The 22,952-nt window shown below is 43.0% G+C and overlaps 1 protein-coding gene across 2 annotated transcripts in view; it reads right to left on the bottom strand.

The window, feature by feature from the left end:
* Nucleotides 1-20: 20 nt before the first annotated feature.
* znf438 (zinc finger protein 438) overlaps nt 21-22,952 on the bottom strand; it is a 63,370-nt gene continuing 40,438 nt past the window's right edge. For both annotated transcript variants that reach the window (XM_042510432.1, XM_042510433.1), the window contains exons 2-4: nt 21,866-21,963; nt 3,868-5,652; nt 21-3,753 (exon numbers count right to left, since the gene is read on the bottom strand). In XM_042510432.1, the coding sequence (XP_042366366.1) occupies nt 3,147-3,753; nt 3,868-5,624 (2,364 nt within the window). In that variant the 5' untranslated portion in view covers nt 5,625-5,652; nt 21,866-21,963 and the 3' untranslated portion in view covers nt 21-3,146. The remainder of the gene's footprint in view (nt 3,754-3,867; nt 5,653-21,865; nt 21,964-22,952) is intronic.

Consider the following 22,952-nt stretch of genomic DNA (forward strand, 5'->3'; position numbering starts at 1 on the left):
TATATATACTTTTGGTAGGGTTTTGAAAACATTCAGGTACATTCACTTGACCCTGTGATGTTTTTTTTTTTTAACTTCTTCATTTGAAAGATAAACACAGACAAATGTTAGCAGAGATACTTGCCATGTAGTAATGGCCTCCCATCGAGAAACAAGACATTAAGCATCCCCTTAGAAGAAGCAAACGTAACAAATGTCTCAGTGCTGGTTCTTTAAGCACCAGCAACAAGCATAAATATACTAAAAGACCTCTGTATTAATCTAGAGTATAAAATAGCATATTTTCTGGACTTGACAACAGTTTCTAGTAACTCTAATAATAGAGTCTGGGTGCACACAATTCCACAGGTGCGTACATGAGCTGGCAACAACAGGTAGGCAATTCGATGGTTTCCTTTGCTTATTTACTAAGTCAACAGAACGTATTCTGTCAGTGGTTAAAAAGCTTAAATGCAAAACTCACTTCTACAATCACTAGTGTAAATAGACCCTTGGCATATCACAGAATACACAAATAGGCATTAATCAACAAGTCAAGGAGATAGAACTTGGCCTACGGAGAACCAGACTGACGGTAAGCCACACTACGCATGAACACCCTTTTTTTCTTTTCTTTTTTTTTTCAGAAGGCCACGAGGATGTCACTTGGGTGCTGGTTAGGAAAGTGTTCCTTCATGGGTCCAGGTGGGCAAAGGACCCTAATGCTGTCCGGAATCGGACGGTAAGAGTTCAAGTCATAACTGTTGATTTTCTGTTACAGGAGTAATATTATGTCTAAGGATTGTTTACACATACAGATTTTTTTTTAACCTGTAACAATCCAAGGCCAATAGATACATCGTCAGCCAGTGTGACAGTAGACAGTGTGCCCTTGTTATGAGATTTAGATTTCTCAGTATTTTTTAAAAGGGTCAGTCCACCTAAATTAAAACCCATAGTGGTATCCAGCAATGCAGATTTGGTAGTTTCAGCTGAAATGAAGAATATCTTTGAGATTTCTGCCTCCGACCAGGGATGTCAGTTTTGGTTCACTTTGCTAGAGTGATAGAGTGCCACCCATTAACTGGTAACTGGTGGGTTCATTTTTAATAATACAAGCAACGTTTCCTTTTAGTCCTGCGTTCTGTTGATTCAGTGAGCTTTAGCAATGCATTTCAAAGCGTTATAAATTTAGAGGTGGCGAAGTTCTAATTTTTTAAAATGTAATTGTCTTGATTTTTATTTCATTTTGCATTGGCCTTGCTGACAGACAGCCGGCTGGTCACGTTAATAAATGCAAACATGCCCACTGCCCAACCTCCAGTCTCTACTAACCAGTGGCCACTCTGCACTGATGATGCAATGGTCAGTTTGATAACAGAGTTAGAAAATATCGCTGTTTTATGCTATCACGGAAATACAAAATTACTGTTATCACTTAAAATAACCCTTAAAGAAACGAAAACAGAAGGGTAAATTTTGGTTGAACACATTGCTTTTGTAATTGAAACTTTTTATTTGATAGAAGTAAGTTTAAAAAGTCTGAATTTTAAAAATAACAATAATTTAGTAACGCTGTCCCCACAGCGAAATTCATTGCTGTTGGAGCATTATGGCAACCCCCGGTGAGTTAACGACTTCATATTGACCACAAAACCCTTTTAGCATTGCTTACTATGTGAGCACCACTAGCCGTGCTGATGCTGCAAACAGTGATATCAGAGCTAACAGAACTAACATAGTCAACTATGCTAAAGGGGTTTTATGGCTCAGAATTGAGATGTTTTCCTACCGGTGAAAGCTGGGAGGAAACCGTTGGGTGGCCACCATGTTTGCACACCAATGCCGTGGGGTCAGGACAGCATTATTAACAGTAATCACCAAGTGAGTTAACTTTATTTGCTACCAGACTCGAGTGATGTGCAGTGGAATAAACTACAGAGCAGCATTATTAGCCCACGTGCAACCTATAGACCGAATATAAATATGGACGACATAACAGCTTCCCCAAAGAGAACCTAAACATCTGGATCGCCCCCTGGTGTCTGTCCGCAGTATAGGCCATAAAAGCCACATCCTCCATGTTAGTGAAAGGGACATGGGCTGAATTTAAATCTCATAGTACACGCTAAATAAAAGTTTTCAATTGATGGTTTATGATATGCAAGGAAGTTCTCATCACTCTGTTTTTCCAAGTGATCATTTTTCTAAAAAGTTTGGTTTTAATGAGTTATTTATTTTTCTACAATAAGTGAATTTTAGGTGATGATTGACAGCTGTGTGAGCAGATTTGTGCATTTGCATTCAATGGCACTGTTTGCTATTGAAAAGATGGGTGTTTTGGTGAGACCACCACCACCACAGCAGAGATCACAACTGCGCAGAATCTGGCTCAAAATGACACCAGCAGCACAAGATGGCAGCGGCCGTATCTGAGATATTTTAGCTTCCCATAAGTATAACAACAGTAGCTGGGAACGCACCATCCATCTTGATATACAGTGTATGGTGTAACTTGTCAAAAATATCCTCGGCAGTTCACTGATTAACGATTTTCTATTAACATCCTTAGCTCTGACCCAATGAAATAGAGGGATTTTGTATGTGGAGCTCACATTCATCTGAGTAATCCACTGAGTGACAGGGGAACTTTTTCTTATGAGTCGCATTCAAGTTCTAAAAAGTTGTTTTTATTGTGGAGGAGGGCAGGACCCTCAGATATCTCAAAAACTGAGCACAAATGATCTGCATGGCTGGATATCATAGGTTCAAGGTTAGAGTTTGGGTGAAATGACCCTTTACTGTGTCAGCTAGGTTATAAATTACCCTTTTAATAAGATTTAAATAAGCAGTAGAAAAAAATAATCCAACAGGATATTAAATACATACCTCCAAACAAAATGTCAAAAACAAAACAGTGCAATCAAAACAACATGAAAAATAATATCGTTTATAAAATTGGATTCTCTGACCTTGAGAGAGTATCTCATATGAATTGTAACACAAAGATCAATTTTCACCATTGGCTTGATATTGTTTTTCATTTTTTCTGCTGCTTCAACTGGCGAAAGATGAAACTAGTGATAAAAGACATAAGAGAAACTCTACATCCCTGTGCTGCTGATTGTTAGGACTGAGTGTGTGTGAGGAGCAGCCACAGTGAAGGGCTAGGCTGGATAGTGTGGGCTAGGAGCGGGAGTGTCCGGGTCCCCGTCCCCGTCCACCTCACCCTCCTCCTGGCCCGAGTAGGAGCTCAGTGCGTCCCACAGAAGGCCAGGCTGCTCACAGTGGTGGCGACTCCTCCAGTGCTCCATAACCCCCTCTTTAGTGTCTAACACCTCGCTGCAAAGCACACAGTTAAAAGCCGTGCCCGCTGCAAGGACCCCGAGGCCTCCACCGCTGCTGTCTGGTGATGACACGGTCCCGCTGTCCTCCCCCTCCCTGCCACGGTGCTGAGACATGATGTGCCGCTTCAGTTTGGAGAATGAGAAGAACTCCTCGTCGCAGCTGCCACACTTGACCAGGTTGCGCTTCTCGTTAAGCTGCCGCCAGTAGTGGGCTGCGTGCTTAACCAGCTCGTTCTCGGCCTCGCGACCACCCCGCAGTGGTTGCCCATCGTGCTGTGGAACATGGACTTCCTGTCCGTGCACGTACAGCAAGTGCATCTTCATGTCGGCAAAGGTGGGAGTGATGGCTTGGCAGCGTCCGCATTTAATCTGCAGCTCCACGGGGTCTTCACGATCCTGCTCGTCCGATGGCTCTGGAGAGTTGGCCCTGGTGAGGAAGAAAAAAAAAATCAACTTTAAAATATAACCTGCTACAAGGTAAAGGTCAGAATGAAGTGGGTGCATCTTGTTCATGAGTTATCTCAATCGATAATAATCTCACCCTTCCACGGACAGGTCATCCTCGTGATGGCTGATGGACGGCTCCACGGTCAGCACCACCTTATGGACCTCTCTCAGATGACTAAAGTAAACCCCCACATATCCAAAGGCCTTCTCGCAGAACTCACAACACAGGGACCGTCGTGGGCGTACCTCGGAGTGGTGAAGCTTCATGTGGGTGCTCAGGCTGCCGGAGTGAGCATACGCTTTGCGGCACACCGGGCAGACGTAGGGCCGGCTGTTGGTGTGGCTGTTCATGTGGCTCTGGAGGTGGTGCTTAAACTGGAAACAGCGGCTGCAGGTGGGGCAGCGGTGGAGCGGGCGGCTGCCTATGAACACTCTTGGATGGGATGCTCCTCTCAGGTGGAGGGTCACCGGGGCTGGTTGGGGAGGACAATCCAGGGCCTTGGTTGCTGTTGTGGAGGGGAGCTGATGACCGAGTACAAGCTCCTGTTCTTGGCTGTCTGGGGTAATGGCGGGCAAGCTAACCAGCTGGGGAACTGTCTCCATAAGCAGCATGGGCTTGGGTCGAATGCTGCGGTACTTCTTTGAAATATCAACTTCCTTTTGTTTGGAGCCTGGAACGACTGCTGGCGGTTTCTCTGGAACCCTTCTACGGAAGAAGGACAAGGACCGTTTCTTTCTGGCCTCAAATGCCAAGATGTCTTCCATTGTTTTTCTCTTCCTCCCCCTCTTCTTGCCAGGTGGTTTCTGGAGGGTTCCCAGCACAGGCATGAGTGTGGTCTTGGCCTGGGGCTGTAGAGTGGAGTTTGGCACCTGATTGTGACCCAAAGCTTCAGCTGTCTCAAGGGTCTTGGACGAAGGATCTAAGGGGCTGGTGAGGCCTGTCTGGCTGGAGAAACCCTTCTTCTCTGGGGACAAACTGCTGAGCTTGGCAGCCGGGATGAGAGTGCTCTTCATTTTAGAGTAGGGCAGGATGGGCAGTTTACCCTTAGGTGGGGATGGGATGATCTGCACCGCTTTGCTGAAGATGGCTGAGGACAAGACAGTGATGCTGCTCTGGGGCTGGGCTGCAGCAGGCTTGGACTGGCACAGCCTCACTGTAGTCTTGCTGTCCTCGGGGGATTTGCCTGGGGAGCCTTTGACAGCAGCAGGGGGGTACTGGAGGTTCTGAATGAGGCCAGTTGTGGCAGGTCGTTCAGAGCCATCTGGCGCTCGCTCTAACTGAGAGCCCGGATACAGGACAGCATTGTCTGGGAGTAGAGCAGTGACGGAGATGTCAGAGGCGGCTGGGTCAATAAGAATTACTTGCTCTGAACGCTCATCCTTGATCACTGGGGTTTCTTTTGTGTGCTTAGTCTCTTGTTGTTTTTTCTTTACCACTGTCGATGGTCCACACGCCCCTGACCTGGTCTGTGCTGTCACAGCAACCTTGGCGGCTGTTTTCACCTTAGCAACTAAAGGTGGTGACTTGACCTTATCTGTGGTCCCTTTGCTCCTCACCGGTTGGTATCTGGGAATGGGCAACTTGAGGTTCTTTTGTGTTTGTTGCTGTTGTTGCTGTGCTGTCTGAGAGGAGACAGAAGGGGGCAGCGCCACCAGAGAGAAGGTGCCATCTTGACCTGCTATTTGCATCAGTGCATAGTTTTGGGTGGGCACAATGATGGACTTAGGGCTGGAGGCGGTGGAAGCCTCAGGGAGGGCAGAGGGAGGCTGGCAGGACAGGACCGCGGGGGAGGGGGAGGGCACCACGGCCGGGGCCTTAGGGGCAATGCTCCGGAACTGAAGGCTCTTCATCTGAAGGGCTGGACTCACTGGCTACCAACTGCAACAGAATCACAAAAGAAATAAAGTTTTATTAGTTATTGCACCAAGACTAACAACTCTGTTCAGCCTCAGAGGAATACTTAGTAACAGTTTCTATGAAGACTGCATTTTTAATGCATTACGAAGGTTTTCATAGTGAATTCTAATGCATTCATAATGCTTCATGACTACACTCATAAACACACAATGCTTAGTGATGCACTATATCAACAGGCATAAAACATAGATGTGACTTATAATGACTTTTAAGTGGCGAGTGTCTAGTTATAAACTAGAGGTTGAATGATGGGCTTATAATGCATTATATATATATATATATATACTCACCTATACACACATCAACAATCAACTGTAGTAAGGACACATAGTGTGCTTTAACAGTCCATGCAGTATCATAAGTTATCATTGTGTGTGTGAAGTAAAGTGAAGTACACATTGATGCATTTATAACAATTTATGCTTCACCATAATGTTTCCTTGTTGTTGTTAAGTAAAATGTAATAATTTTCATGCATTTATAAGAATATATGCGGCATCATAAGTGACGGAAACTGTTGCAGCCAGGATGAAGGTTCCAAGTAAAATGAAGAGTATGTACGAAATGTACAGCGCAGAATAGTTATCCATGTATCCTTTTCACCACTCGACATGCAACAAGGTTGCCGCTTGCTAACTTGTTTTGTATCGCCTCATTCCCACTGCACAAAAAGCCTGCTATGGACCGCAAACCTGGCTTTTTAATGCAATGGGAATGTGTACAATTGGCGTTCCCACCTCCGGCTTCGATCGGCATTGATGGAAACGCAACACCCGGATGAACGCACTAATTTTATATCTATTACTGACAAGATACAATGATGCGCCATCGCTAACTACTGTCCTCCGATGCAGCGCTAAAACACCGATCCAAATACATCGGCACCGAGTCTGAAAGGGGGACTTAATAAGTAAGAGATGAATAAAGAAAAGAAACCACTAAAAGTTTTCGAAGACCCATTTATTGATTTTGTATATTGCCATGTACAAGTGTATATTTTGAAAACTCAATAGAAGAGTAAAAAAGAGAGAAAAAAAAGAGTGAAAACTTACTTAAAACCTTTTTTTTTTTTTACTCTTTTTTTTAAAGACCTCTGTTCCTGCTGATGTCTACTGTTTACCTGTTCTCCTGCCTGTCTGTGACGTCACACAGACACATCACAAGACAGCAAGACAACGCACACAAACACACACACACACAAGCTGACAGAAAGGCCGACTCGCTCTCCAGCGTTACGTTAAGTGGGAATACAGCCATTTAGTGGGTTTACCTGTGTTGAAAAAATCTGTGTGCACCCACTTATTGTGGTGGGAACTAGGTATAAGTGACGTAATAAGTCAACCGCAAGAAGGTCCAATAGGAACTAGCTGAAAGGTGGCATATTGTCACCTACTATGGCGGAGTCAAACATACAATAAGTCAATTCTCCCCCTGTGCTTGTATGCTGGGACAGGGACAGTAGTGCAATGAAATGGCCTAATTGAGCTGTAACTGTAGCTCCACTTAACTTTGCATGTAAATATCGATTAATATACAAATAACCATTTAGGGGGTGAAATATTCCTTTAACTTGCCCTGTTAGCTCAGACCCTCTGAGCTCAAGTTTCCACATTAACAATAACTGCCACTATTACATCACCATATGATTGCAGTCTTATCTGTTGGATCTAACATACTTAATACTAATAACTGAGATGGCTACATGGCTTCCTGTGGTCTCTTCTAAAAGCTGCCAAGATCAGGACTGTAACAGTGACCTCACTGCACAAGGCCTCCGTTTTTTTATGGTGTCATTACTGTGCAACCCACGCATGAGAGACGCAAACACACCGTCAAAAATACAAGCATCTGCACAAGTGTGACAAGCTGTCCTATTACCCACGTCTCCCTGGTCACACACAGCAGACTCACTCTCCCCCAGGCTAAGGACAGACTGCCCCCTTTGATTTAGACTCAGCATGCAGCAGTGGTACATGCTGGGGCTCTGCGGGGGGGCTCCTTATACCCCCCCCCTACTTCCTGATAGGATCAGCCATTGGAGCTTGAAAGCTGCCCAACGGCAGGATCTTTACTAGCTGAAGAGGGGCTCCTGCCTCATCTCCCCCCACACTGACCAGCACTGCAACCTGCCCAAAGGCAAAGAGGATGCCCCTGGAAAAAAAAAGCCCCTGGATTTACTTTATCATCCCTCGTTCACAAACGTTTCATGGTTATCCAGCGGGGATGAGGCTTCAACCCTCTGTGGACTCTGACTGTGCTGATACAAAATACTCCTGAAGTCTACGGGGAAACTAGAACCTCACAGTGAGGTTTTAAACAAGTCTATATTATAGAAATCTACCGTACAGTTTCCATCCATCAATCAAAAGCCACAGGTATGGCTCCAAAAACAAAGGCTGAATTCCCTTCATTTATATCAATACTGAATCTCTATATCAAAAGCAGGGAGAGATTACAGAGGAATGCTTCAAAGGGCCTAATTGTAAACAGACTCGAAGGTTTGAATTTCACATTATGACCCGACTTTTGCGTTTGATACAGGCGGAGTTCCAACTGCACTCTGTAATAATAATCAGCATAAAGTGCAACAATCTGGAGGTGTCACAAAAGGCAAATATTCAACAACAGAATTTCCCAACACACAAAAAAATATGTCTGTATTCATTTTCAAAGGCGTCTGGGTGAGACGCTTTATACATTCAAAAGGACACAGAAGAAAAGAAAAACTGCAAAGGGCATATTGTTTAACAGCTGGAAGTGTTTCTGTGCGGAGAGATTATTTATACAGTACCCCTACCGCATTACGACTCCATAAAACTGGAGATATTCCTTCTCTGTGTGGATAGTTGACTCCAGTTTGACTGTGACTTTGGCTGAACACCGAGTGGAATAAAACCATGGGATGTGTGTTCCTCTGGGCATTTTATGTGTCTGTAGAAAGTGGGAGAATGGGGTACAGGCAACAGTTGGTGATTAATTCTACCATGTGAAGGTTTATTGTCGGACATGAGGGGCAAAAAAAACGGTGTGTATCAACAGCTGGAGTAGCAGCCAGTAGGCCTATAATCCTTTGGTCACAGATGATTCAACAGACGTCACCTGACACCAAGTAACTCCACACAAAAACAAGATCAGCTTTAATATATCCCTTTGTCTCTACCTGGAAATATCCTATTTGAACTTTTAGGGTTCATACATTAAAACATACATTCTCGGAAACTGCCATCAATACTCCTTATATAATAGCTTTTTAAAAAATTAAATTAAAAATATTTAATTTATTTAAAAATATAACATGAGAGAAGGATTAGAACTAAATATTTAAATAAAACTTAGGGACTGTTTGTTATTTATGAGAGGGAAGGGGGGGTGCAAAAAGACAGGAGAATGTCAAATGATTCTTTAAGCATTATATGGGTTTTTTTCGGTTATGGGAGGGGCCTTACAACTTAAAAGGGCTGTATTTTTACTTTTGTACTGCCATTTTTTTTAAAGAAAACTTGCCTTCAAGTTTTCTTTAAAAACAGTTTGGCAATTTAAAGTTTCGATTTTATTTTCTTTAAAAAAAATTTAAGAAGATATTTTGACAACTTTTTCTTTAAAAAAATCTGGCAATTTTTAAGAGAAACATTTTAGCATTTTTTCTTTAAAGTTTTTTGGGAATTTTTACAGGATACATTTGTGTGATTTATTTCCTTTATAAAACTTAGATTAAAAAAACCATTTTGGTGATTTTTTTTGTGACTTTTAAAGACAACATTTTGGTGGGTTTTTTCTTTAAAATGTTTTGGCAAATTTTAAAAGAAAACATTTTGGCAATTTTTTTATTTTGGCAATTTTTAAGGAAATCATTTTGGGGTATTTGTTTTAAATTTCTAGTTATTTAAAAAAAATCACCAAAATTGCACCATTTATGATAGCCTTAAACTATTAAACAAAAGATTAACTTTTCTGGGCTTGCAGATTGCTATTTGCAAATTTCATAAATAACTCCTGGTTATTTATGACCGTACAAACCCTGAAATTTCTTGGAGATGTCCATGATTTGACACCAGACAATTTGACCACACTGAATCCATTTTAAGACGCTAGGAGCCGGAGCAAAAAGCACTTAAACACAAAGCCTCTCCTACCAGTTTTTCTCAATACTGTGCAAATGTGTTCAGCAAAGTGATACAATATCTAATCTGATCATGTAAATTGATGTTTCTATGTGTTCTGCTCTTGCGTTGCTGTGTCTACAACACACTTTTCACAGACAGACAGATGCAACCATGACAAGCATGTGGCAGGAGGAAGTCGGGGCAGGAAGGGACAAGAGGAACTTGATGGAAAATAAATAGAATCATTTCAGTAACACTGCTGACTGATCACAACAACCCTTTTTTTGCACAAATAATGTTTGGGCTTATGCAACTGCAACAAAGCTACCATGCTGATGTTTAGTTGGTAATCTTTACCATGTTCACCGTCTTATTTTAGCATTCTAACATTTGCATTGAAAACAAAGTACAGCTGTGGTTTTAGGTATCCGGACATACATTGTTTAGACATATTTTTGACCTTATCTTAATACTCAAATTTTTATTAGTCAAATGGGTCTGGGATCCATCAATGACTATGAACATTTGTGCTAATCCATCATGCAGATGTTGAGATATTTAAAGACATACTAAACTACTGACTACTAACAAAACGCAGCAGCCAGGAGCCAGACCGGAACCAACACACATCTTAGAGAAAGCTGCGGAAATCGCAGATTAAGGGCAGAAAAAATGGAAAATGCGGCAAGGCTAAACACCGAGCGCCCAAAGGTTTTCAGTCAAAACAAGGCTTGCAGTGCCTTATTTTACAGCATGCTAACATTTACAACACAATTGTGTTCTTAAAGTCAGTCTAGATTTTCATATTTGTACAGGAGAGACTTGGACAATTGTGAGAAAGAGCCGCTAAGACCGACTGCCACCTGTAACTGATCCTACAACAGCTGGCATTTTCGTAGTACAGCCTTGTTCTGATTTCTAGAAGCCCTGAAGCTACTGGTTTAACACACACTCACACACTTTGAGGTCTACAGGAAGTACGCTGATACAACAGGTGAGTGTCTGTGATGATGACACAGCCTCTGGCCACGCAAGCTTTTCATAGCACAGAATGGGGCAGTGAAAAAGTCTCTTTTACTGGCATAGGGTGACAGATATTACTATTTGAAAAAGCACTCAAAACTACCCTTTACTGTCCTCTATCCATCCCGTTTTTCCATTATTCCTCTCTATGGGAGTCCTCTCCTTTCATACTTTGCTCTGTGCACCTTCATCTGCATAATCAGCATGTTAACAACTCTCTCCTCCAGCTCAGCCACATGGGGGAGGCGAGAGGAAAAGGGAAGACAAGAGAGGAGGGAAGAGGAGAGGGAAGGTTTTTTTCACTTGTTGATGCACCAGTGACAGTCAGCTTGCCCTGTCAGCATCATTCTCTGCTCTCCTCAGGTGGTTTTGTGCACAGTGATATGGAGAAAAGAGAGAAATTGACTGGAAGAAAGCCAGAGAGCTACAGATGCTGAAGAGCCAAAAAGGATCTTTTCCACTAGTTCATGAAATACACTGAACAAAGATAAAACAGCAGCACTTGTTTTTGTTAATTTAGAATGCTTTATCTATGCACACAACAGGCTTATTTCTCTGTTTTTTTGCCACACAAATTTGTTCAATTCTTTGTTGGTGGGCATTTTGCAAACATAACCCATAATCCATTCACTTGACAGGTGCGCCATATCAAGATGCTGATTTAAAAGCTTGAGTACTACACAGGTGTGCCTTAGGCTGGTCACAGTAAAAGGGACACTTTATAATGTGCAGTTTGATCACGCAGCACAATGCCACAGATGTCACAAGGTTTTAGGGAGCGTGACTTTGGCATGCTGACTGGAGGAATGTCCACCAGAGCTATTGCCTGTGAACTTTATTTTCATTTAACTATCCTAAGTCTCTAATGTCTTTTTTGAGTATTTGGCAATACATCCAACCAGCTCTGGACCTCCACATCCAGCTTCTTCACCTGCAAAATCACCAGAGACCAACCACCTTGACAGCTGATGCAACAGCTGTTTTGCACAGTCAAAGAATTTCTGGATGAACAGTCAGAAGCCAAATCATGGACGCTCATCTCAAACCTGGATGTCAAGGTCCAAGGCTGGCACATAAGACCAGTCGGATGTACTGCCAAATTCTCTGAAAAGACATTGGAGACAAGTTGCTGTTGTGATATGAACATTCACTTCACGGGCAACAGCTCTGGTGGACATTCCTGCAGTCAGCACGCCAATGGGACGCTTCCCCAAAACCTGGGACATCTGTGGCATTGTGTTGTCATCAACTGCACATTTTAGATTGACTTTTTATTGTGACCATCCCAAGGCACGCCTGTGTAATAACGATGCTTTTTTTTTATTAGCATCTTGATATGCCACACCTGTCCAAAGTGCTACTGACTCTGGTATGCACTAAAAAAAGCATATTTCTCTCAAATTTTGTTGGCAAATTTGCTAAAATCAAACTAACAAAAGTGCTGCAGGGTTTGCCATACAGTATTGGAGTATAATGTATAAACTGTTCAGTTACTTTAGTGCACGGGGCAGCAGAACATCAGGCGCACTGCAAGTGAAACTAACCCTTCATTCTGCTGGGTCTTAAGCTTGAATTCACTTTAAGGCATTAACACGTCATCAAAACGTCACACCCATGCCACCCATGGTCACGTCTTTCCAGCTTTACGATTTACAAAGACCTCAATTCGGCGCTGTTTATACCTCTGTTTCCCCTCATTCCGCGTTTAAACGTTATATACAGAACAGCGGTGGGGGGGTGGGGGGGGGTTACAGCCTGATATCCCCACCCTGAACAGGCAGTGTAAATGCAGCTAAACTCCACAAAATGGACTTGCAAAAAAGTCAGATTTTAGAGAACACAATGATAGAAAGGAACAAACCCAGGTAGCAAAAAAGTAGTTTTCAGACCTCTTTACTTAATGAACCTACTCACCGAGTCCAGTTAAAGTCAGACTGAGGTGTGCACATGACGGAACAGCTCAAATTCCAATCACATCATCTGAGTGTGTTAGTCTGATTTTGAGAAATTAAATTGAGCCCAATTTCAGACAAACTTATATGTATTTCTGGCAGAATAATTTGACTTTTTCTAACATCAGGTAAACACAGTGACTGGCTCAGAGGACACAAGCTTTAGCACATTACCATAGGTGCTATTTCAGGGCCTGAAAATGCCCTCAACTGCAAACCTGTCTCCAGCTAATTGGTACTGAGATCAGACGGGCCCTGTCTTGATTCTAAGGGGTACTACACAGCAGGGAAAGAGGAGAAATGCACAGGCAGGTCAGAGATAATACTCAATCTGCCACTGGATTTGAAACGCCAACCACTCTAATCTGACTGGGGTCGGAGGTCAGGGCTAGGGTGATGCAAAAACCTGGTTTCTGCAGAGAATGTGAGAGGCTGAGGGAGAAAGAGAAGGAAAAAAGGTGGGGGTGATCCACAGAGACAGATTATCAGGTAAAGCCAGAGAGGTGAGAGGTGAGGATCTGCTGTTTATGCTGGAAACAGGTCAGGGTTGAGCAGGAGGGCAGCGTGGGGACGGGCCAGGCGGGATGGAATGAAACGGTATGTAGTGAACTGCACACGTGCACACAAAAACTTCAGCTCACACCCTCAAACCTGGACCCAGGTCACATGTAGAGGTGGTCCAGCCAAAGCTGAAGGGCTGAGCAGCCAAAACAACCTGCCTATTGTTAGCCAGTAATGCAATTTAGTGCGAGGTGAAAGCACTGCTGTGTGAAATGTCAAAACACGGAGAGCGCTGTGTTTCGGTAGTGTCCCTGATGCATTCTCTGATTCCGTTTTGTCTCGCTTTAGGCCAATTACTGTTTAACCCTCTGAAACCGCAGAAAATTAGCTTGATGTCTGTCAAAAATTTTTGAGGAAGGCAATAAGCAACTAACCAAGAAATTACTCAAAATTAGCAAAAAAAAAAAAAACATCTTTAAAAAGTTATATAAAAATGACCTGAGATCACAAAAAAATAATTAAAGGCCAAACAAGATAATAACCAGAACATTTTCAAAAATACCAAAAAACAGTAAAATAAAAATATGAACTAACCACAAATCAATTTTTCCATATTTCTTGCTGTTGGCGGTGCAGCTCCTGCAAAGTTGATCGTTGCCTTTTTTCACAAATTTTTAAAAGTAACCAAACAAATCTTCCCAGGTTTCACAGGTTTTAGTACTTGCGAAAGGCATCTGGACACAGCACAAGAAAACTAATGTCCATCCTGGTTTCAAAGGGTAAAACTGCAGAACCCAGTCTTTCCCACAATAGATAGAGCAGAGTAGTTTCTCTTGAGGTGAGTTTCTAGCAAAAAATCAAATGTGAAGTGTTTTGAGGAAAGCAGAGTGGGGAGCAGAGTAGTGTGAGGTTTGTTATCTCCCTTGTAGGTGAGAGCAATGCTCATCTGGGACTCGCAGATAGAGCCTGGAGATGGAGGGGGTCTGGAATGAAGTGTGTGTGTGTGTGTGTGTGTGTGTGTGTGTGTGTGTGTGTGTGTGTGTGTGTGTGTGTGTTGTAAGAGAGAGGGAGGGCTAAAAACCCAGCAGAGGCCAAACTCCTCCAGGTTTTAGCCCAGATGAAAGGCCAGGATCTGGGCTAGATAAGGGGGCAGATCACGGGGGGTCGGGGCCAGCCGGCTGTGAGAAGCCATGTCCAGCGGCCATCTTTCACCAGCCTCCTCCCTCTCTCTCTCACACACACACACATACAAACACACACACAGCATTGGGATTAGTGAACCTGAGAGAGTGAGAGAGGTATTTAAAAAAAAAACCAAGAAATTTCTCTCGCCATTATTAAAACGCAATAAAGGAAAATTCCGCCAATTTTGCAGCCTAAGAAGAAATTAGATCATTCCACTTGTTTTTTCCTCCTGAGTGAACTTAGGTGTTATCTGTGCTCGATTGCTCCTTCCTGCATGCATGCTAACTGCTCATCTTTGCTCCCCAGCCTAAGGTGTACGTGTGTGTGTGGTGTGTGTGCAGGGGAAGCTCGGGTCTGGAGCGAAGGCGGTCATGGGGAAAATGAAATCAGTGTTTGCAGAGGTCCTTGTTTCATCCCAGAGCTCTGCTGAACGAGAGGGCCAAGGAGCAAGAGAGAGGGCGATCACACACACACACACACACACACACACACACACACACACACACACACACACACACACACACACACACACACACACACACACACACACACACACGATTTAGTAGCATCAAGCTGCTCCTTTTTACCTTTTCACAACAACAACCAGCAGTAAAAGGTTTTGCAAAAGAGAACATTATGGCATCATATTGTATTCAGGACATGCGCAGAAACACATACACACACACACACACACAACCGTATGTCATCCACTGTCACCTGAGCAAATCAATGCAACTGAGAAATCCATTCCAATTAGGATCCCGCTGCTCTGCCCTGCATGTGGATGTAGATTAATCGATAGAGAAATCCCACTGCTAACCTGCCATCCTTCTTGGAGAATACGCTAAACTCAGACTCAGTGTTTTGCTTTCACTGACGAAGAAATGAGAAAATGAATCACTCTCTTTAGTATCCAAACAAGGTGGCAAAAACATCCCAAGGATTCCAGACCGAGTGGTCACTACAGATGAGCTCAATAAAAAACAAGGCGCTTGCCCTTTGAAGGCAGGATGCTGTAAACCCCTGACAACCGGTGACCTCTGACCCGATGTCCAACAAGGCCATGTGTCATCCCCGGGAAGCTGTAACGTCTTCAATCATCCATGCTCGCAGATGAACCAAATGAGCACAACACACACACTCACAGTCACACAGATGACAGGGCTGCCGGGCTCAGCGCTGAGTGGCGTCGACGTGGAGCGGAGGTGACAGCAGTGTGTGCGTATGCGTGTGGACGCGTGTGTTCAAGGTCTCAAGTGTTAACGCGCTCCCCTCCCTCAGGCAGCCAGCACTGCGTTAGCCATGCTCGACGCTAAACCTTTACCTGACCTTTCCCTCCGCCGTGACATTTGGACCCTTCTGAATAGGTCAAACAGCACTAAGGAGTGGTGGAGAAATGGAATGGAAAAAATAGAGGAGGAGAGGAATGAGGGCTGTCAGTGCACAGAGGTGACAACTGACGCTGATTCGGAATGTGTTAGAATGAGAAAAATCAGTGAAAGTTCCACTATTCCTCTAATTCCCATGATTAAAGCCACATGCAGAGGGGTCCGTTTCAGAGGATTTTACTACCCCAGATCGGATTTATTCATGGCGGTTAAGTTCTTTGTTTGCGAATAGCAGAAGGCCTTCATTCAATGTGACAGCACGTGAGAAACGGCAATTTAAAATGCTACTCGGCTGAATTCAAGTCTGCGAAAAGGCACTGGCAGAGTCAAATATTTTGTTTCACGAATGTGCAGAGTCACTGATGTCAGGAAGTTGCTGCGAGCACATTTTGCTGAGTGACCAACAGGAACAAGGCAGGAAATGACGATATGCCAGTGAGATTGCTACAGAAGCAGATAACACATGAAAAAGGGGAAATTGGTGGATGTATGACATACAGGGTGACCTTGTACTAATGTCAAAGCAGATAAAAACACGGTGAATGCAGTTTGATGTACTATAAACAAGAAGGAACAGAAAAACAATTTATCGTGCTGTTTTTGAAACAATATCCAGCACTAGCACCAACTGATTAAAACTGGTGGTCAAAAGACCAGCAACCAATCCTCAGAGAGGACCACTTGCAGCTTAGTCAGATCAAAGACCACAATGTTTAAGATCTCGAGAAACATGCACTGAGTTTATGGCATTTGTAGAGATTTGTGCAGTGGTGTGCACAAGAACACTCAGACTAGAGCAAAAGGCATGGATTAGACTTAAAGGCCTCTGTGTGCCTCACAGTACTTATTGGATCATCTAACAGTGTCTGAACCCCTTTTCCATCTATCAAGTGTGGGAGTCATCTGACAACTCACAATCCAACAATCACACTGAGGTATGAAAGTAGACAGTCTTGTCTTTTATTTTTTATTCCTTACACAAGTCCATCTGTCTCTTTTTGACTTTACAATGCAACACTATGGAAACCTTTGAGGGAAGACTGTGCCCAGTTATTCTCATTTGTATGTTTCTTGCGTCTCAACCTGTTCTCTGCTAGCAGGCTTTTTAGAGCAAATATAAACCTTTGCCCTCAGAAGGATTCACAAAACTTCCTTTGAACAAGTTCTTTTTAAGCATACGGAAACCCTGAAGCCCAGATGGTCATGAAGACATGACATGAGCACAGAAAGTAGAACATGTGACATAAGATTTAAGACATATCTACACCAGGTGGTGCGACCACAACACAACAGGGAAACCTGCACACCAGATTTGCATCTTGATCTGATATGTAGTATATAGCCTCGATTTAATCAGATAACCACAAAGATGTTTGAACCAGCACCGCCTGCAGAGGCAAACAACAGGCCCTGCTCATTTCTATCTCGCTCTGTCCTCTGCCTTCGCCCTTCATTTATTAATCTGCTCCTCCATCCCTCCTGACAGACGTGCAGCGTGCGCTGTAACGCTCCGATACACAAATACTCACAAGTAGAAAACCTGTTCGCACACACAAACACTCCCCAGACGAGGATTGCAAAGATTTTTGTTCATCTTGGCCCTGCCAAGGAAAAGTGATGCCACTGCAACCTCAACTGGGACGCTAAGAAAACACCTGCGCTCCCGGTCCCACCTTAATGATCACTCAAGCAATGGGAGAACTGTAATGGGGGCCCTGGAAGGAAGGAAGGAAGGAAGGAAGCTGCCAGCTTGCTAATTTTAGGCACTCTGCATCTCAGATGAAACGCTGGAAAAGGCAGAGAGGAGGCGTGGAGAGGCGGGAAAGTTCTCTGTCTCTCACTTTCTCGACTTTCTGCATCATGTCTTTCTAACTATCATTACCCCCTGCATCCGCTATGAGAGAGAGTCTCATAGCTCTTTGATTCTCTGAATCATTTCTCCCTCTCTTCCTGTTCCCAGCCCTCCCTCCCTCTCTGTCTCTCTCTCTATCTCTCTCTTCCCGGCTCTGTCTCTTTCTCACTTTTTTTCAGACTCTCTCTTTCATTCTCACTTCCCTCCCCTTCTGCCGGTACCTGAGTAAATAAACAGTGTTGTGTGGGATGCTAATTAGAGCAGGTTCAGGGACGTGACGAGCCCAGAGACAGATAAACAGCAAGGTGGGGAGGAGAAGAGATGAGATGGAGGGGGTGGGGGTGGAGGTAACCCACCCCAAGGGCAACACAACACAGACACAAACACGTCAGCTTAGTGGTGAAGGACAGACAAGAGCGGTTTTGGCTTTCAACCCAACTTAGGGCGGCTTTGAAGCGAAGGGCGGTAGCAGGGTAGAGGACTTTGAATGGAGTGAAGGGCACGAGCAGAGAAGAGGGCACACGGAGGAGCTTCAGCCGCGATGAGAAGAAGAGGGAACGTGGTACGAACTTCCTTAATGACGGCTGCTCCTAGAGACCTGGTGCGAGATCAAAAGAATATGCAGATGATCCCAACAGTTCTTCTCCTGTTGAGGTGAGCCTGGGCTTCTAAAAGCAGGTCAATGTGAGGCAGCTTGTTCTTATTTAACATAAGATGGCCTTTCTGTGGGGAATAAGCTGCTGGATATGCAGGTGAGAAGGTAATATTACTAAGGAGAGGTGAACGCAAACAAGTGCGCTTACACTTGGCGGTAACTCGACACTGTCAAAGCAAAAACCGGATTTCATCACACAGGCGGCGAGCTGCCTTTGAAATCACCTTCATCTTAATGGTATTATATTTTAAATCACTTCTTGTAATAAATCTACATGAGCCAAGTCTGTGTGACTTTGCAACACAACTGCAGGCTTGAGACTCAGGTAAAGGCCTTTGCAAACTGAGTCATTTTATTTCATCCAAAATTGTCACACATCTAAAAATAAATTTGACCTTATGAGATGTCAGTCACGTTTGCACACTGAGTCTGAAACTTTCGCCCGTCATCAAATGTGGCGGCAGGACACGTCTACAACAAGTGCACATTATCATTCCATAACTCACACAGCTCACTTTCAGCAGGTCAGCTAGAGATATTCAGCTGCATCATGATGACGAGGAGGCTGATGAGGACCACATTCAGACAGAAAGAGACTGAAAGTGAGAAGACAAAGCGGAGACAGAGTGGAGGACAGCTCCCCAGGTCTTGATTTGAATCTTTAGTCGAGAGACCCCTCAGTCAACTGAGATTCTTCAAGCAGAGCAGTCTTTTCTTTAGGGGGTCAGCCAGTATGAACTGTACTGCTGGTGACATTTTGATCCCTAGATGTCGCGGCAGGACACCCCTCATTCCTGTCTGTTTAGGCAGCTGCAGACCCAGAGCCAAGGTGAAGTCAAGTGGCAACCTTAAGGGCTGAAAAATGTAGACAATGCGGAATTGCAAAAAAAGTGCAGCTCCATGAATGGCAACTTGAGGCTGGCTTGAAGAGCGAATCAGTCCCCGTAGATACGGCCAAAAAATAGTCCTCTGCTTCTCAGTCAGACCCACCAAGATGGTGGGTGAAACCAAGATGGTGACAGTTGAAGTGCCCGAGTCAAGGCTACAGTTCTGGAGTCCAGAAACCAATGGCTGACATCACGGTAGCTACATCCATTACTTTTACAGTCTATGGGTAACAAAGTGAGACAGAGGTAGCTGACCTGATATATCATTATCTTCTACCTTCTGCTTAGAAGTGGTGAATTTACAGCTCACAGCAACTTAATACAGTATAGTCTTTGGCTTTTGATTGATATCAAGTGTCAGCAAAGAAATGCTGCATGTTTCTTGTCGGTCATTAGCATGCATTAGCTTGGAAGGATAACTTGGCTTTATTACTAAATAATGTGAACATCTAAGTCACCCTGAGTGTAGTGCCAAACCCTGTTCAAACTCTCAAACTCCAGGAAAAAAAAATGAAAAAAGGGAACAAACAGTAGACAATTCAACAACCAAATCTGATTTGACTGAAGTGGAGCAGCCCTTTACATGACTTGAAACTTCACTTGTAGTACTCCAAAATACTTGACTTTCAGACAGCAATTAGCCCTGCTTTAACCCTTTGAGACCTAAATTGACAACAGTTTTCCGGTGCTGCATTCAGACGCCTTGTACAAGCTAAATGACCATTTCAAAGCTGAAAATATTGATCTGACTTCCTTTACAACCTTAGTGAAAAAAGGCAATGACCAACTTGGCAAAACAATATAAAAAATATTTGTTTTAAAAAAGAGGTGGGGATTATTAGAATTGACTTCATTTTGCTTCTTTTTAGGACCTTTTCTTGTAACTTTTTTACTAATCTTTTGCTTTTTTGGGCCATGTCTTGTTATGTTTTTCAAAGAAATCAGAACAATTTGCTCCGGTTTCACAGGGTTAAAACAATGTTAAGGGCTGCATTGGTTGCCTGTGTTGCTTCAGGCATGTGGGAGAGATTAAATATAATCTAGGCCCAATCTGACAGATTGAATTAAAAGGCTGTTCAAATGCAAAAACGCTGTGTCGCAGTTTACAATCCTCACCGTTATGATATCCAGTAATTCTGTCCTAAACCCTCTGCAAAAATATCAACGTTGCTTGGTATTCCATGCCCCTGAATCATAAACTTATATTCCACACACTCCCCTACCTCCTAATGACTGAGGCTGCACACTTCAAACTCAGTGGAACTGTGGATCACTTACTGTTACTTATAATCATTTGTATTCTAATTATTTTTTCTGCAGATCTTCAGCACTGAGCTGCTCCAGTGGAGTTGCTCAGTGGCCAACAGTGCTGTGCTTGTGTAAACAGCTCCCAGGGGTGTGTGTTTAATAGGGAATGTAAAACAGGGCTTTACTAAAAAACAGCATGAAAGCTCAATCACCTTATTCTGCCTAAACAAAGTCTTCCAAAGACAGTTTTTTTTTTGTTTTAAAAAAAGATATATCTCTTTCAAAGTAATTCTTGTTGCTTAAAATTTGGTGAATCCGTCATGTCTGTCTCCGTCTTTGTCTAGAGTCCATAAATTGAGCATCTGCTAAGGTGTCTTTGTTGGGTTATTAAAACCGTAGGAAACGCTGTCTGGCAGGATCAAAGCCAGCCTTGGACTGTAATGATCACTGATGCTGCTGGTAAATTAAACAGACGTGAACGCTGTTCACTCTAATGGGGGGGATCTCGCTCTGCTGGCAGGGGAGGTGAAGGGAGGCAGCGGACAAGGTACAAGAGAGGAAGCTGAGGAGGAAAATGGTGGGACGGCTACCTGCGCAAGACACACCGCTAACACATCATGTAAACACAGACTTTAATGTCACTCAGAGATGTTTCATGATTAAAAGACATCTTATGATCCCAGATTATGGCCAGATTGGTAATGACAGGTGCAGGGGGGGAACCTTGCTGTTACAAGGACTTGCATAAGCTTTTAATCTCACGTTAAGTCCAGCGCAAACACTGACGGAGAGTGGAAGGTAGAGAGGATCACGATATATATCTAAGAGATTGCGGAGGAGAGGGGAAATGGAGGGAAATGTGATGGCTGGATAGATGAGCTATTTTTATAATGAGGTCAGTGTGAGCTGTGGGATTTCATTCTCCTGGGGGAGACAGACACACACACACACACACACACACACGCACACACACACACACACACACACAAGGGAACTGTATTGCTCCTGCTGAGCGGGGCTGCCTCTGTCCACAGGAAGAAGAAGAAGAGAAAGAAGAGGAGGAGGATGAGGAATGGGTGAGAAACACAAACTAAAATGTCAGAGAGAGGATTTGAAGGTTTTCGATCACAACCTGATTGGTCGGAGCTGCTTATTTTCTCCCTCTAGTGTACGAACACACAAGGACTGATGCTTAATTATTTAACGAGACTGACAATCACTCATCTTGCGTTTGTTTAAGAATAAACAGATTACTGTCACAGCTGCTACTGTCCCTCATCCTGTAAACTGTGCCAACATAATGACAGGAAACACTGCTATTATAATGTGTACACTTGCTGTATCTTTAAACAACTTATGTCCAAACAAAAAAGTGCTTACTGATTGGATGATCCTTCCTCCTCAGTGCTCCCCTTGCTCCTCCTCTTTCTGGGTGGTGCCCAGGTTGTGGTCCTGTCGCCCCCTCTCCACACTCCCCCCTGTAAAGACATCAAACAGTAATCTTTAACATAAATTGTGAGAAAAAAACATCAACAATCACAAGGTAAGGTCTATTACACATTTGCTATGAAATAATTATGGAGCCCCAATGTTAATCCTTCGTCGACGGAGCAAACTGGCATGATTTCCTTCAAAAACATGGGGAAACGCAGTGAGCAACTGAAGAAGAAATGATCAAAAAATGCCATAAAAAACTGTAAAATGTACACGAAAATTAGCTAAAAGTTAACAAAAGAGAAAAGTACTTAAAAAGGAAATGACCTGAAAAAATGTGTTAAAATAAAGTGTAAAAAAGAAAGAAAAATATTCTTACATATATAATTACTAATTTTTACTAATTTTACCCAAGCTTTTTTTAAATCATTTTCCAAATCTACTTATTTACTCCTTTTCCAATGTTTTCAAAAGAAAGCAAACCAATTTAATGGCATTCAGCGTTTTTAATACTAATGAGGGCGTCTGAACATGGCACAAGAAAAGTGATTTTGTTTTGGGATTCAAAGGGTTAAAGAAGTACAAGCAGATGTATGAAAACCAGTCATTATTATGAAATGTTATATATATATTTTAATTTAATTAATGACATGTTCACTACAAAACACCAAGATTAAGATTTAAGATTAAGTTTTCAGTCTGTTCATCTCACTTTAGTCATTTTTATTGCCGCAAAATATATCCAGTGAACTGAAAAAGCAATTGATTTTATTATTTTTGTAGGCTACCAATTTTTAAATTATTATTTTCAATATCAGCTATTTATGAAATTGATTAATATTGATTTGAATTGATTAATATTTAAATGTCTATTCAATAATGACTTCTTTAGAGCTCCATAAACTGGCACCAAAAAGACGACGTCTAGTTGTTTTTGATGTTGTTGTTTTTTTTAAATGCATTCGTCAGAGGATGGAGCAGTATTCCATACATTCTTGGAAGCTTTCTGAAATCGGTGAAGGGTCTCTCATGT

This window comes from Plectropomus leopardus, chromosome 21 (genome assembly GCF_008729295.1).
Source record: "Plectropomus leopardus isolate mb chromosome 21, YSFRI_Pleo_2.0, whole genome shotgun sequence".
In the NCBI taxonomy this organism is placed as follows: Eukaryota; Metazoa; Chordata; class Actinopteri; order Perciformes; family Serranidae; genus Plectropomus; species Plectropomus leopardus.